The 15,766-nt window shown below is 39.7% G+C and overlaps 3 protein-coding genes across 10 annotated transcripts in view; 2 read left to right on the forward strand and 1 right to left on the reverse strand.

Annotated features, from left to right (window-relative positions):
* LOC147655069 (uncharacterized) overlaps window positions 1-5,541 on the forward strand; it is a 55,727-nt gene extending 50,186 nt beyond the window's left edge. Inside the window, exons 5-6 of one of the 2 annotated variants that reach the window (XR_015281364.1) lie at window positions 4,860-4,990; window positions 5,366-5,541. Coding sequence is in view for 1 of the 2 variants with exons in the window: in XM_086870868.1 (XP_086726994.1) it covers window positions 5,366-5,509 (144 nt within the window). In the remaining variant the exon portion in view is untranslated. The remainder of the gene's footprint in view (window positions 1-4,859; window positions 4,991-5,365) is intronic. The other variant, XM_086870868.1, reaches the window with a different exon arrangement.
* LOC147655070 (uncharacterized) overlaps window positions 1-14,701 on the reverse strand; it is a 31,354-nt gene extending 16,653 nt beyond the window's left edge. Inside the window, exons 1-2 of one of the 2 annotated variants that reach the window (XR_015281363.1) lie at window positions 14,520-14,674; window positions 5,134-5,170 (exon numbers count right to left, since the gene is read on the reverse strand). Coding sequence is in view for 1 of the 2 variants with exons in the window: in XM_086870849.1 (XP_086726975.1) it covers window positions 5,134-5,170; window positions 14,520-14,662 (180 nt within the window). In the remaining variant the exon portion in view is untranslated. Of the gene's footprint in view, window positions 1-5,133; window positions 5,171-14,519 lie in introns of both variants that reach the window. The other variant, XM_086870849.1, reaches the window with a different exon arrangement.
* The window catches only part of XDH (xanthine dehydrogenase), a 72,869-nt gene that overhangs the window by 13,099 nt on the left and 44,004 nt on the right, over window positions 1-15,766 (forward strand). The window contains exons 1-2 of one of the 6 annotated variants that reach the window (XM_086870791.1): window positions 8,449-8,634; window positions 9,016-9,212. Coding sequence is in view for 1 of the 6 variants with exons in the window: in XM_086870750.1 (XP_086726876.1) it covers window positions 9,983-10,036 (54 nt within the window). In the remaining 5 variants the exon portion in view is untranslated. Of the gene's footprint in view, window positions 1-8,448; window positions 8,898-9,015; window positions 9,213-9,710; window positions 10,037-15,766 lie in introns of those variants that run through there. The other 5 variants (XM_086870778.1, XM_086870770.1, XM_086870785.1 and 2 more) reach the window with 5 other exon arrangements.

Raw genomic sequence — 15,766 nt, forward strand, 5'->3', positions numbered from 1 at the left:
TTTGCTCACTTTTTTTCCCTGAAATTTAATTTTTTTGTTCATTTTCCCTTTTAAAGTGTCTCTGGTCTTCCCTAGCCCCTGGTTGTTTCAGCTTTTGGTGGTTATGTTACCTACATGTCTCTCCCATGACTCTTCTTGGAAGAGCAGGTGCTCCTAGGCTGGACAGTTGAGCCCATGTCAAACTGGAAAGAGCAGCCACTAGGCTGAGGTAGGGACAGGGCTCACTGAGGCTCCATTGAGTGTTGGTCCTTGCTCACCATTATCCTTTATACCAGCAGTTGCATGTCTTGGCTTTTTGCAGGTCCTCTCTTCTTTCAATGTCTGCCTGTGAGAACATTCACTGCATTTAAGCTGGTCTGCACCAAGTCTTAGCCTGGAGCAGTGATGGTAATCCCTGTCCCAGTGCTGGTGTCCCGCTGGAGGCTGTGGAATGACCAGAGCAGGGCAGGCAAGAGAAATACCCTGCTGCTGCTGCCCCGTTAGCCATCCCTGTCTGCCCTCACTGGGAGCAGTGCCCAGGCACTGCTGGCCAGGCCCTTGACCTGCCCTCCAGTCCTGCCGCTGGCCTCTCCAGCTGACCAGCCCTGGGATCCTCTCCCTCTCCTCGCCCAATAGGGGCCTGCTTTTTGTTAAACACTGCTGAGTCAGGCTTTTCACAAATAAGCAGACCCTGACCATGAAAGCTCTAAAACTGTTTTTCCCTTTCATTTATCCTGAACATTGTGTCACCTTTTTGCATCCAAATCTCCCCTGACGTCAATGTAGGGAAAGGATCAGGGACGATTATGTTTTTTTCTTACAAGGAATGCTGACATGAAACTGGTCAGGTTAGGAGACCTGAGAAACTCAAAGCATGGGAAAATATAAAAACAAAGAGGTCATCAACAGTGCCCCAAAACTGGTGGGTACTTAATTTTATCTATGTGTCTTTTTTTTGAGTTATTTTGAGTTGTTGGTTTTATTGAACCATTCCATTTATATCTCAGAAGACTGAAGCATTAATTGAGAGTCTGTACTCACTAGAACTTTTTAACCAAATAAGATATAACAGACATTGGAGTTGTGATAAGAGAATATGCTTTGAACTCTCTAAACTCTCCTGCCCTTGGAAATCCACTCAATTATGCATTGTGGAATAAAATTCTTTATAGTTTCTTTTTCCAGAAAACAAAACACTTCCAGGAAAATTAGTAATACCTTTGTTATTCTTCTTGTGTTGTTATTGTGCCTCTCAGGTCAGTGTGGAAAAACAGTCTAATATGTTTGCTTCTGCTTAATTGATCTTACTTTGGCTTTGCATCATTTTTTCTGGGGCATCAGCCCTGAGAACTGTAAACAAAGTGAAGATATGTACATGTTATGCTTCAGTCAACAGGGTATGGGTTCTGAGTCCAGATTCTAGTCTCAGTGAAAACAGTGGGTGATTTCTCACTAGGTGGAATTATTCAGAAAGCATTTGATGTTTATTTAGCTTTTCTCCCACTGAGTGTAGTGAGAAAAGAGCTCAGCGCTGAGTACTCTTGAACATTTCACCCTTGGTGTCATTACTGTCTGTCCTGCTGTTTGGGTAGGTTGTCCAGCTTTTGTACTGTGGTAGTTTCTTTCATAAAGTGAAATTAGCTTTTTTATCCACATAGAATTGAGAAGTGTAATGAATATAACAGGATGGTTTTCTAAGAGTCTTCCTTTTATAAGGATGTCTTTGTACACTTTAAAGAATGTAGAAGTGTAAAAGAATAAAATAAAAATGTCTTTTTTTTTTTTTTTGTCTAAGTATTTGTTTTATTTATAGAAAAGTTGAGACTACTCAATACATGACTCCAGTAGATGGATCAAAGTGGGGGCTTTAAGGCCATCTTGGTTAAGGTCTTCATTTTGTAAAGGAAGAGGCAAGTATAAGAAATGGCAGGAGCCTTTGAAGAATTAAATACAGGTTCTGAAGCAGTGTCTAGTGAAAACCTGTCTACCATCACATTTAGCTGTTTCTAAAGTAATAATCACCACATCTCTAACTGGCTGCAAGCCCTTGATGTTATGGGTCTTCTGCTAGTTTGTGGTTCTTCCCCTGTTCTGCAGCTGCTCTGTCTAAAGGAGAAGTGGCAGAATAGGGAGTAACAGGCTGGGGCCTTGTTCCTCATCTTTGTTCACCATCACTGTAAATGTGGCTGACAGCAATAACCTTCTGAATTAAGATTAAATCAGAACAAGTAAATACTAAGGACAAATATTTGCTGACCAGTACAACAGATCAATTCACTAAAATAAAGATCTGACTTTCTTCCTTGCACAGCTGTGATATGGGATGATGTGATGATGAAAAAAGAGAGTATTTCAGATGACCATTGAAGTTCCTCAGGATGTGGGTACTTGGTATTAATAGCTTGGTGTTGATGATACTGGAATCCTGTCAGTTTACTTGTGATATTTCAGCTCTCAGTGCTGGCTACTGTTTGCATCTTTGTGCTTAACATTCTGTAAGACACAGAGTATGCAGGAGGTTGACTGTTAACAGGCTCCACACTGAAAACAGGCTCCCTTCTAAAAGCTATTATCTGCTGCAGTAATTACCACCATAAAAATAGTAACAAGAGATCTAGGTCTTTCCTCTGGGCTATCTTAGCTCTTTTTTTATTTGTTTTCCCCTGAAGCTTTTGTTGTAGATCACAAGCTTTATGACATAGAAATTAAATTATCTCCTCTGTATCTCAAATATTCTATTGTGGTGATAAACCAAATGATATTTTAGGACCACTGTGCAACTTTTCTGGGACAGAAATGCTTTTATGTACGTAATCCAATTAGGATTGGAACCATTATGGTCTTCAAGGGGAGATGGATTTGAAGTTCTGAATTCCACTCCACTGTGTTTTTGTTTATATGGAATAGATTATACTTTATTCAAGGGAATAAAACCTTTTTTGTGTGTTGTCTTTATCAAAGTGAGTAGCGTTGGCTCCTTTAAGCACTTAACTTGAGTTGTTCTTCTAGAGCTGATTTATCTCCTAGAAGGATCACTGAAAAACCATTGCAAAGAAATCACAGGTTTACTCAGCAGAAGCCAGATAGGTGTGATTGGACACCTGTATTGCTATCAGTAGAGATAACAGAGCAGGAAACAACTAGCAGTCAGTTATCAATTTCTGCAGTGCCAACCTTGTTAACCCTTAGGATGCAACTTCCCTTGTCCTGGGAAAATTGAGAATGTCCATATACACACATGTTTATCTTATTCTTTCACCATTTTTCTCAAGTATTTTTCCAAGCTATTGGGCTAAAGCTGATCTTGTCATCTTAATTTAAGAAGGTTGTTAATCATGTTTACATCAAGATACATCATCAGCATTCTCCTGAAACTACAGGTATATCTGTACTCTAGTGAGGTGTCTTCATTAGTCATGCTGGGTGTTCTATTGCAACAGCCTGTAATTATTTTGTCAGTAAATGTCCAAACCTCACAGTGCCTACTTGAATGATGCAAAGTAGCCTCTTGCCAACCCAAGAAAACTATCAGCTCTACCTTTTGTTCTCATATATAATAGTATTGCATATATAATGACAGTGGGGGAAGCCTATTTTATTAGGAAAGGAAGCCACTCCAATTCAGAAGGTAGATGAAAACTTTGTGATATCTGTCATCAGGTGGTATAAAGGGCAATCATGCTGAGGGGTCAGAAATACTTGTGATCTGCAAGTTCATCATGCAAATATTTGAAGAAGCACAATCAAAGTAATATGTATTAATCTCTCTTTTAACTGGTTTCCAGTCGAATTCTTGAGAAGTGGAAGTAACTTATTCTTTATGGATTAGAAAGCTTCAGGAATGATGATATGGGACTTCTGTTCAGTACCCTTAAATGCTCATACTTGGGCATATCACTGAAAATGAGTCTCACTATGAGGTACTTCTGTTTGAAAATAACCCAGGCAATTAAAAATATATCTTCTGAGTAGTCAAGGATTCAATGACACATTTTAGATGTACATCATTACAGGCTTTCTACGTACAGTCAGCTTGCTTCCCTGTCAATTCTTAAGAAACTAAATTTCACACTGTGAAACTAAATATGACACTTTCTTGCTTCAAGTTGAGACTGTAGGGTATCAGGAGCATGGCTTGAGAAAATCTGTCTTGTGGACAGTAGGTAGGATTGGAGGGGAAACACAGGACTTGAAGTCATTTAAGTTTCAAGTTCTGCAATATGTGCTTAAGATATCATCCAGTTTGTAGGCTGTTCAATTTTCAGTTTTTAAGCAGTTCATCTTTTTTTCATGCACTGCTGCTCTTGGAAGGACATTCCTCAATGTTACTGCTATAATGTGTATGGCTTTTCTAATTTTCACCTTAAATGATGCATGCTGGATTTATAGCAACTGCTCTTGAGCCAGAACTGTCCTTTTCTTTCCTGCCTGATGTTTATAGTCTGTTACTATTGCTTAGTGGAAAATTCTTTAGAATGAATTTGTTTTGAAGAGAAATCAAGAGAGTCTGGGGGATATGAGCTGACCATGATGGCTGCAGTTTGAGACAACTGGCCTGTTTCAGTGATGATGATGGCATCTGCTCTCCTGCACTATGGTAATAACAAAACTCTTCTGAAAGTCTCTGTGGGACTGACTTGCCATGCTTGTCTGGTCTAGACAGGCCATCTTAATGGCAGGAACTAAAAGGAACTCACAGTACAAGATACTAAGATGTGCAGGTCTCTGTTCAGGCAGGGTCTGTGGAGAGAGGCAGCCTTTTTCTCAGGCAGACTTATATTGCTGGGGGATTCTCACAAGCTTTTGACATAAAAATCTCTCCTACATAGAACGGTCAAATATTTGGTTGATTAAGGAAATCCTTTTTGGTTCTTTGTTAGCAGAAGCAGCTGTGGAGGATTTCTTATCTTTTGAATGAACTGCCCATCAAAACACTGCATTCTGAAATGAGAGAAGAATTACCAGTGAGATACACAGAGCAGCCAGAGGATTTGTGCAGATGCCCAGACAGGTTCATGACAGTATATGAAATAGAAATTTACTTCATATAGCTGGTATTAGAGTTTAGACAAGGAAATACATGCTAGACTGCATCCAGTGTATAGACAAGAGAAAACTAGCTATTACCATCTCCCAAACAAAATGAATTCATACCTTCACAGGGGCAGAACAAAACAAGCAAGGCCGACTCCTGTGTGAAGAAAAGCAGTGGAAAGTTAGCCATGCATGGGTATGGTGTAGGAACTAGTTTTCACTTGGTTAATCTGGCCCAGAAGCTCCTACTTGCAGGGATCTTGTAATATCATGGGATTATTAGATGCCAGAGAGGCAGTGCTTCAGCAGCTGTTCAGAAGAATGAAAAACCTCGTGTGTTTTTTTTTTGCAGCTGCTTCCCTCCCCTTTCCTCCTTGGATCACCCACTGGAGACCGTGCTTCCACCTGTGACAGGGACAACAGCCAGCCTCTGCAAGTGAACTCTGCCTCCTTCTGGGACAGAGATAGAATGTTTAAATACAAAAGATGCTCCTAAAATGTCAACAGATGAAAAGAAAGAAAGAAAAAGGTATTATTTTAGTGAGTTAGATTATCAGGACAGGTATAGGAAGTTTCTCTCATGTGGTACCTGGAAGCAGGTAAAAGACAACCAATAGATGTCAAGTTTGGTGCTGCTGAAGACAAGGAAAACACATTAACAAGCCTGCTTGAAAAGGCGGCTTTTCAGGTGAGATATCTGAAATATTCTTTGTTATTTATATCCTTTATCTATATCCAGGTATCTATATCCTTCGTTTGGCCCGCTGGAAGTAGGCAATGGAAGAAACACTGAATGAACTGAAACAAATCATGCTTTGTTAATTGTTGTGAAGAATAGTGACTACCAGGACTCCTGAACAGAAGGGTGAATTGACTAACCTTGTTCATTTCTTGCTCTCATAGGAAGACAGGTGGTAGAACAAAGAAAAGAGCTATCATTAAACTCCACCCATCTTCAAAAGCAGGTGAAGAGATCGTAATTCATGCAATAAATCTGGACAATTAGACAATATTTGTACAATTAGAAGCTGAACACTGAGTGATTAGTGACTCATGAATAATGAGGTAGTATCCACTCACAAACCTCACAATACAGGTTTGCTTTGTGACGATGATCCTTCTCAAATCTGTCTGTAACCAGAAAGGAATTTAGACACAAATTGATAGATGCATAGGAAAGTGCATGAACATAATTTCTTCTTTTGATTTCTGAGAAATGCCTTTGAAAATATGTACAGTACCTTACTTTCATAATCATATGGCAATTTTTTGTGGAGTTTTTTTGGGTTTTGGTATTTGGTTGGGCTTTTTTGTAGTGTTTTATTATTGCAGAGTATTAAGTTTACTGTCTGTATTAGGATCCCAAATGGTTTTGTTTCTTTGAGCACTTTTTGGAGAATTTGGCAATAAAGTATGAATTTCCCTATTCAATAAGATAAAAGGCTCACTTCTTTTAGGAACCTGTCTTCACCCGTGGCTGATAGGTGATGCCAAAGAGAAGAACAAACATCCTCAGGCAACACACTCTGTCTTTACACTCAATCTATAATCACTACTCTATGATATTTTGTTTTTTTAAAAACCCATACAGAGAGCACTCATAACAAAAACTACAGCCACCAGTAGCTGAGACTCTAAAAATGAATATTTAAGAAGTAAGAGATGGTGTGTACAGCTCTAATTAACCTTGTATCCCCCTCATGGCTGACCCTGATAATAGCAGGTGGAGACCTCTTGAGATCCCTGAAGAGTGTCCAATGTGTGCTCCCACAAAGGATACATGAGCCAACAGAAGAGGGATCACCAGAACTAAAGCAAACAGGTTGTTTCCACTTCAGGGGAAAGATGCTGTCCACAATGGTTTAGCAACAGTGGGCACACAGAGTGGGTGTGCAAGACACTGGAAGCTTGATACAGGGGGTACTGTATTAAAGCACTGAGTTGGGACTCTGTTTCCTTTTGTATTTGCTTTAAAAATTGCTCTTCATAGATCCCTTCATAGAATTCTCTTCAGAGCCACCTGTACTTTCCTGTTTGCTGGAAGAGGAACAAATCTTCTCACATCTGTTTGTTTTAAATCTTCTCCTTTATTACCCCTGGCATTGTTTCCTTGTTGTACTTTCATCCATTTAACTAATTCTGGCAGTAAATTCCTGGCAGAAATGGTGTTTCCATAAATTTCACTGTATTTATGGAGCTACACATATGATCATCTGCAGAACAGATTATTTTTATTATTATTATGATTGCAACATCCAGGTCTGCAGGATTAACCAGTCAGAATGAGGAAGGTCAGCTGTTTTTTAAAAAAATATATATTCTTGACTAAATACCAGCTGCTTTCGGAGCTCTTTAGTGAGTAAATGAGACTGAAAGTAATTTTGAGCTTCTAAAACATTCCCATCTCAGAGTTATGAATGGGCTAAGGGATGATTTCTAAAATGGGAAACCTGCTAGACTTTATCTGACTGTAAGTGGGAATACTTTGTCTTATAACAAATTTTTGTTTGATTGAGGTAAGTTTTCCATTTTAATTCACTTAAAGGAGTTCTGTGTTGAGGGCTTTATGAGTTGGCTTTTTTAGCTTTCACTTTCTTTTCTCTTATTTCTGGTAATCTTCTGTTCTGTTTCAAATTAGGCAGGATTTCAAAAAATGGACAAGAGATGTCAATAGGGCATGCTCTCATGCTCCAGAATTACTTATAGCACTAGGAAAATTCCTGTTCTATATGTCTTTGTCCTCTGCTTTTGAAATGGGTATAGTAATAGACTATCCCATCAGGGTGGTGAGAGAATGAGTGAATTTGGTGTGTGACCAGTTGAGATGAGGTCTGAAGTTTTAAAATACCATCTAATCTACATATAGGATCATGATCATGGTTGTATTTGTCTAGATATAGTGGGTTGATGGATCATAAATCAATAGGTTGATGGACCAAATTCCTGTGATGGAATGTCATAAGGTACTGTTTACTGATTTAGCAGAAAGGGATAGTTTACCTATAATATTATCACTAAGGCTAGGCAAAAATTTGAGTATTGGGCTTCATTAAAAAAGTGATGACAAGATTGCACATATTCTTTAAACCTAAGAACTGCATCATGCATTAGGGAAAACGCAGATTAGGAAACTAAACAAGTTTGATTTTGGTGTTAATGCTGTAATGGCTAGTTGCTTTTTAAGATTGCTGTAATAACACGTTACTTGTGGTTATAAGTAATAATTTGTTTTTGAAATATTACAAAACTATTAATGAGTAGTAACCTTGTGTACACTAATTTTGAGATTGAAGCTTGCTGTGTGAGGGTAGTCCTTGTGTAAATTTTGCACATAAATATAAAGCAACAGATTTAAGATTACTTGGTGTTTTTTCTAGTACTCTGATTGCAAAGTGGGAGGTGCCAGACAATAGGTGTCAGCACTAGTTCAGCTATGCACAACTTCACTGAAAATGTAGATTAAGGCAGCTGGTGTTAAGCACAAGCTTGCTGTGAACTCTACTTTCAGCAGACTGAAATGCTTTTGAAGAAGGCTGAAACAGTGTTTGACACTTGTTATAAAATAGCTTTTCTAGGGTACATACTGGGAAGCAGAATAAATGAGGCAGAAGATAAAAGCTGGTAAAAATAATACATGTATTGTATTCACTGTGAAATGTTTCTGTAATACTGAAGAAAAGACTGTTTCTGAAAATTGTAATTTAATTAGGTTTTGTTATCTCATGAATTATTCAGAGAGGTTCCTGAGAAGACGACTTTGCTATAGTGCTTTAAAATCCCAGGGATTTTAAACAAATAATAATAATAAAAAACTATTCAAAACTAATTGAAACTGAAGAAGGAAAGCAAAATCAGGAGAATCAGAATGAAGCAGACAGGATAAGGTAGAGTGCTAGGAAACTTCCATGAAGCTTTGGAACTCTGCTATTTTTTGGTGGAATTTTAAACTGGAACTAGCAGTTTAGATATCTTGTTCATTAAACCAATGCTTATCATATGCAGGGGCCTGTGGATGATTCTGCCAACACCTTTGGAAGAAAAAACCAGGAAGTCTTCAAGCAAAATGTGTGGTTGTGTAATGGAGAAGCCAGAAGCAACCACAACCAGGGAAATGGAAGACAAGAAATCCTTGGTTTTCCTCTGTGTTTCACTGGCAACGTGCAACTAGGAGCCAGGATGTGAGGATTAAGCCAAAACAGGTAAGACTAAATGCTTTAAGAGCCCAGTGTAAACATTATGGTCTTAGCCCAGCACCTCAAAATAAGTGCTGGATCAGAGTTCTCTAGAATTACTTTTAAGTGGACAAACACATATTTGTTTAATTTATGTCCTCCCAGGTAGAGGGTACTGTAGCTTTAAAACTGCGAGGAAAAATAGTGAAATAGTCTTGCAGTCAGTCTACCAGCAGATGTGCACATAGCAAGGAGTTTTTTAAATAAGCAGGTGCTGTCATTAGAGACCTCTGTGTGGTGAATGCCAGGTGGATGGCTGTGCACAGAACAGGGAAAACTGCTTTTTCCTGTCAATATTTGGTGAGGGATAGCTGGGAGAAACCCCCTCCCCTCCGAAGTTTGCATTGCATTGCATAATCCTGTGAATTCCTTACAAGCAGCCGTGTCATTGGCACACGGTGAGTGCCCCAAGCCTGGCAGGATAATCTAAAGGGAATGCAGCTGAATTGTGATCCTCTGCTATATAAAAGGGGGCGGGTCACTCTGCTTGTTCCAGCTCCTTTTCTGTCATTAGGGCTGCAGAAGCACCAACCAAACGCAGCTGGCACGCCTCTTCATTGCCTCTTATATAATATGGGGTTTCACAGGGCACTGATGTAGAAATAAAGTCAAACACTCTTGAGGCAGACTCGTATTATTTGTGGTGTGGCTGGTGCTCACTTTGCTCTGGGGAGTAGAGCTGCTCTCACAAGGGTGGTCGGTGGCCCTGTTAGGGTGAAATTTGGAAGGTGTGCAGGATGGCTCCAAACAAGGCAGGGGATGAACTTGTTTTCTTTGTGAATGGTAAAAAGGTAAGGATGATTACAGCTTTCTGTCCAGCTTTCTCCTGGACTGTGACTTGATTACTTACTTTTCTAGTAATCTTTTTCCTCCTCTGAAGTTTTCTGATAGGAACACATATTCCATGGCTTTTAAATATTAAGTTGTGAAGACTACATATTGCTTTGCTAAATGTTTTTTTCTCTTCCTGACTTTACCTTGTAAATTATTCAAAGAGTAACACAATTACATAATTTTCTTCTTACATTTTAGATTTGTTGGCAATAATTTTTATTACAATTCTTTTAAATAAGTGTGCACTGCTTAATACAGGCATTTCTACTAGAAATAATTTCAGTACTTTCAACAAATTTGGAAAATTTAACTCAAATGAAAGCATCAGTATATAATTCATACGCTCAATAAGTAATTCTCACACCTGGATTTTGAAAGGGATTTAGAAAAAAGTTTATTCCATTTCCATTTAAGAAGCTAGAAAACTCTTCAGAATGAAACCCCACTAACTGTACTGATAACCTTAGGAGTGACTGTGTCTCACAGGGGGCTGCGGTGCTCATTGCAAAGGATGGACACATTTGAACAGTTTGTCCCAGAGCCCCCTTTCCTCAGTTTGGACTTTGCCTGGCCTCTTCAAAAGCTTGTAACAGGTCAAAGCTGACTCTTTGACCAACTACCAAGTTAATTCTGTTTCTAATTCTGTTACAGCTCATTGGTGCCTTCCCGATCTTCCCCTTGCCTAGGTACTTGGGCAGAGGAACTTGTGCCAAAGCTGAGAAACCTGGGGAGGGGACAGGGTTGTATATCCACTTGTGTCAAGCCAAGAGTTTGCAAACCTGCCCTGTGCACTGCTTAGGGGTATATTGTGTGGTATACTAAGTTTGAGCTAGACAATTAGTTTTTTAATCCCTTAAGGGATCACACAATTCTCTCAGTTGGTTAAAAAGCTCTGTACCCTGCCTTACAGACTGGAACAGGATTACTAACCATTTTGCTTTTGTTGGTCTTTCATGGTAGTTTGATCAAGTGTAAATGTGGATGAGAGTGTAGCTACAATTAGGGGTTTTAGTTATGAATTTGTATTCCAAACTGGATTTGGATTAGAATTTTCCAAGGTACCAGTGGATTTGATATGAATGTTTTATTTTATTGATATATTAACAGTTTACTGAAGAATGAAGTTTATGTAGTATGCAGTAAAAGTTAGTCATAGAGCTGTTGAATGTAATACTGATGTGGTGCCTGGGCTTGGTTCTGAGGTTTTATAGAGAAGGATGACAACTAAAGCTTTGCTCATGCAGATTAGTAGTGGTTCACAGGTGTTAATTGACGTATCAGCCCTTCATTGTTTCTAGAAAGAGATGAAAATTTGAAGCTCCAAGTTAATTGTAACTAGCTTATTGAGTCTGCTAATTGAAATTGTGGCACAAGATAATCTGTGAATTTTATCTGCTGAATTTTCTGCTATGGCTGGCACAGGTGGCACAGCATTAACTTGTTGTCTTCTTGCTCTGTGAAGTTTTAGTGAGATGCCTCCTTTGTGAACCTCAGTTTGTGGAGGGTGAACTTGGGGCTCTTTAGATCTTGCGTTAGGAGGTTGCCACAAATGTGTTGGGCAATCCAGACACTGATACAGGCCAAGTGTCCTGTCTTGTTTGATTTTTTTTTTCTGGTATGCCCTAATGAAAGAGAATTGTAGTTCTGGTGCCAGATCAGCTGAGGTTCAAAGCCAACAGGCCTGTCATGGTAGGTATGAAGAGTTTATAAACACATTCCTACATGCAGTTGCAAGTGGTGCTTCAGCACTGGCTGGTGCTCAATTATTACAAGAACACTGCTCTGTTAGAAAAGTCCTTCTTCCTGGAGAACACTTTTGGCTAACACATGAAAATATCTATTAGTCAAAGCCCAGGGCTGGCCCTGTGGTAGTCTCTTTTATCGCTGGGGTAAGACAGAGAAGGGGAGAAATGGCAGCCTAGGCCCTGAAGGCCATCAGCAGAAAACAATCTGCTCATTTTGGATCATCTGTCTGTCTTTTCTGTGTCCTGCACATAATAAAACTGCTGTGAGTGACACTGTCCTTGCTGCATTTCAGCAATTTTTATGGAACTGCTGTTCCTATTTACAAAAGCCATCTCTCAGATCTTGTGTGCATGTGTAAAGGGGTTTATCATAGCATGATCCTGGCAACTTGGGTAAAAAAAATTAAAAATAGAGGATGATTAATATTACCAATGATACCAACTAATTTTAATGTCAAAAGTATCTCAGTGTCCTTTCCCACTGCCTCATGGAACAAGCAGTTCTAGTAAAGGAGCAGGTTTCACTTGCTCTACCCAGAGCCTCCAGCCTTTGTGTGTATTGCTAAAGTGGCTCAAGTTACAACCCCACCAAATGCAGGTTTAAGAGACAGAATTGGACTCATGGGGCACTCTGATGTGTGGCAGTGCATGTGGAGTTTGTTGGGACGTTGCTGCACAGGAAAGGTTATGTGATGGAAGGAGTGGTTGGAAGTGCAGTTTGCTGGAACAGCAGGTAGCAAGAGGGGAAGTGCAGAGACAGGAATTAATATCTTCTCTCTGGTGAGCAGTGGCAGGACCTGAGGAAACAGCATCCATCAGGGGAGATTAGGAAAAGGTCTTGCACTGGAACAGGCTCCCCAGGGCAGTGGTCACAGCACCAAGTCTTGACAGACTTCAGAAGTCTTTGGACCATGGTCTAAGGCAACTGGTATGATTTTTGGGGTGTCCTGTGCAGGCCCAGAAGTTGAGCTTTGGTGGTTTTAGTGGGTCCCTTCCAAGTCAGTATATTCCATGATTCTAAGTTAGGATAAGGCTCTATCCATCTGGGGCCCTGACTAAGTATTTCAGTTGATACACTGCAAAGAATGTGGAAACATGGCCAGTGGGAAAGGTTACTGCTGTGTCAATTCATGACAGCTTGACATTGCAAATAGGCTGCTGACGTTCTGTCACTGTACAAAACCATGTGATAAGAGGTGGTTTGTAAGATAGGGACGTGGATTGCAGCAAATTCTTCTCTTTTGCATTCGCCCAGTCTGCACCGTTGTCAAGGAAAAGTCTCCTTGGAACAGCTGAGCATACTTTACTTTACATTCAGGACTTTTTTTTTATTTTAAGCACCTGTTTACTTCACCGGGCATAAAGCTTGGCACACTACTAACTCAGTTATCTTAATAGTCTGCCTAGACTAGAATGCAAATCAGCATGCTCAATTTAAAGCTAATGGGGCAGGTTTTTTTCCCTTGGCTGACAAGTCTGTTTCATGCATATGTAGCATGTAATTTTAGTTTAAACAGGTAGAGTCAATATTTCTATTTCTATTCTGAATGCTAAGGGAGGATCTGTGCTGGAAGCCGCATTAGACCTCTTACCACTTCCAAAGTCTGGGTATTTGGTTGCTGATGGGACCAGCTAAAATACAGGATTTTTCTGAGCTTTGTGAACCTCTGGGTTCTACATAAATGGTGACTTACAAGGTTGCAGTGTGCTGGTTTAAAGCAGAACAAAATGTTCTCATGACCAGCAGAAAATTTACATTGCGTGGTTATATTCAGTTTGTTCATCTATGTTCTATTTCTCTTTCCTAATAAATTAATTTCAAATCTCTCATTGACCTCAGGAATAACACATTCACAGATTTTTAGGTCCTAGGAGACCTTTACATGTCACTGGTCTGGCTTGCTTTGTGGCAGTCTGGTTAAAACCTTTCACTTTTTCTTCTTGCAATTTATTGAGTGACCAGGGATTAGTGATTGAATGGGAACTTGTCCTTCACGAAAGCATCTGCTTCTCATTTATAGACCCCAACTGATGGAAAGCTTAGCATGTTGTTTGGTAAACTAGGAATGTTTGTTTTCTCTTTCTTTCTGTTCCTCTATTTACCTTGTTCAACTACTGTTCTCTTAAACTGAAAAATCTCTAACCTTCTGAGTATAACAATTTAAATATGATGCTTTATGTTGTAAAGGAAAAGTTATCTGAATTAATGATAGTCAGGTAGAGAAGCCAGAAAACAAAATAGTTATTGAAATTGAAGCTTTGTACATAAAATCATGGGGAAGTGAGCTCAACATCTCTCTGGACTAGTCCATGTGCTTTAAAGGTGCAAAGAACTGCTTCAGAACCTTCTCTTTCTGGTATTTAAAAGCACAAAGAACTGCAGGGCCAAGCTAGGTTCCCTGCTGAGGTGGATCTGAGTATTTAAAATTCCTGAAATCAGTACGCAAACAGACACGTAGTACAAACACAGCAGTACAGAGTAAATTTGTTGAGAGTCATTTGACTGTCTGTGCCATCCTCACATTTTCTACAATGTTTCTTTCTGCATTTGATTAATAATTAAGCTGCCAAATGCAGTAAAATGCAGTATTAAATTGTCAAAATGTGGCTGACAGTCTGATATACCTGCAATATGGCATTTGATTAAAAAAACTGAAATAAAACAAATCGCAAACACTAAAAACCAGTAACTTACCACAAGGGAAATACTTCTTTAACTGCAGTACCAAAGTTGTCTGATCCTACGACCACAGAAGGCAATGGATGGAATTCAGTTCCTTGCTGTACAAGGACACTGGGGGAGGTGAGCAGGAGCTGTGATATTGAGCTGTGAATCATATTGTACTGGGCATCCGACAAGATGTTATCCCCACCCACAGGGTTTTAAAATATTTTAAGAACAAATCACAGCAGGTGATTGCAACAAACCACTGGAGGAATGGTATGTTGGAGGACAAACTAGCATCAACAACAACGAACAAAAGGCAAGAACAGCAAAAAATTCTTACCCTGTGCCTAGCAAGAGAGACTCACCAGCAAGCATCCTCCCACCAGGAATCTGAAGTGAAGAGAAATGACTCCTTGATCTCTGATGTGTGAGATTTGTTTTAATCCAGAATGTTCTCCAAACTCTTACTCGTTATCTCCCTCAGATCCCTAGTCTCTGCCAAAATTGCAGAGGTACAGCTCCAGTGGAGTAGTTTAAAGTGATTGAAATAGCAATCCTGGGCTGTTGGCTAGAACAGGGTAAGGGTGTAGATTATCTGAGACATGGTGGGAGAAACTTTCTGATAAAGTTGAGCAAAGCTTTGACTTTAGGACTTCACACATTCTTACATCACTAAAAGTACATGGTGATAAGTGGTAAAATGAAGGACTAGGCTTGTTTTTTATTTCCTGCTTCCTGAAAAGAAGCCAGTGGGCCGTACTTTTAATTGCTTGGTTTGAGTACATAACTGAGTGCTTGGACTCTTTCAAGAAAACCTCTTGAGATTTTTTTTTTTATAAAAGCACAGAACAGTCTTTAACCATTCTGAAGTTTCTTTTCTGTATCTGGCTATCTTGGAAGCTGCTTTGGAAGGGTTTGCAATGGCCATTGGCACAGACATGAGGAAGAAACTGTGTGACAGTGACAGTGGGAGTTGTTGGGGCAGGCTCTTTGCCTGTGGAATGGCTCTGAAAGGCCATTTGTCCACTCACAGTCACAGGGGTGTTTGGAATTTCCTACTCAGGTCTGTCTGTTTGCCAAGCTGCTGCAGAGGCATTTATGGGCTTAGTCTGAACTGGATGGTCATGGAAGAGCTGCTGCAAGCTTTTATTCAATTCTATGCATCCAGAAGGTGAGGGAACAGGGGCACTCTGCTCTGAATAGCAGCAATGTGTGCTGCATGATCTACAATATGGCATTCCCAAACTAGAATGGACTCTTTTTTCCTGTAGATC

The sequence above is a fragment of the Cyanistes caeruleus genome, chromosome 2 (genome assembly GCF_971803275.1).
Source record: "Cyanistes caeruleus chromosome 2, bCyaCae1.hap1.1, whole genome shotgun sequence".
NCBI lineage: Eukaryota > Metazoa > Chordata > Aves > Passeriformes > Paridae > Cyanistes > Cyanistes caeruleus.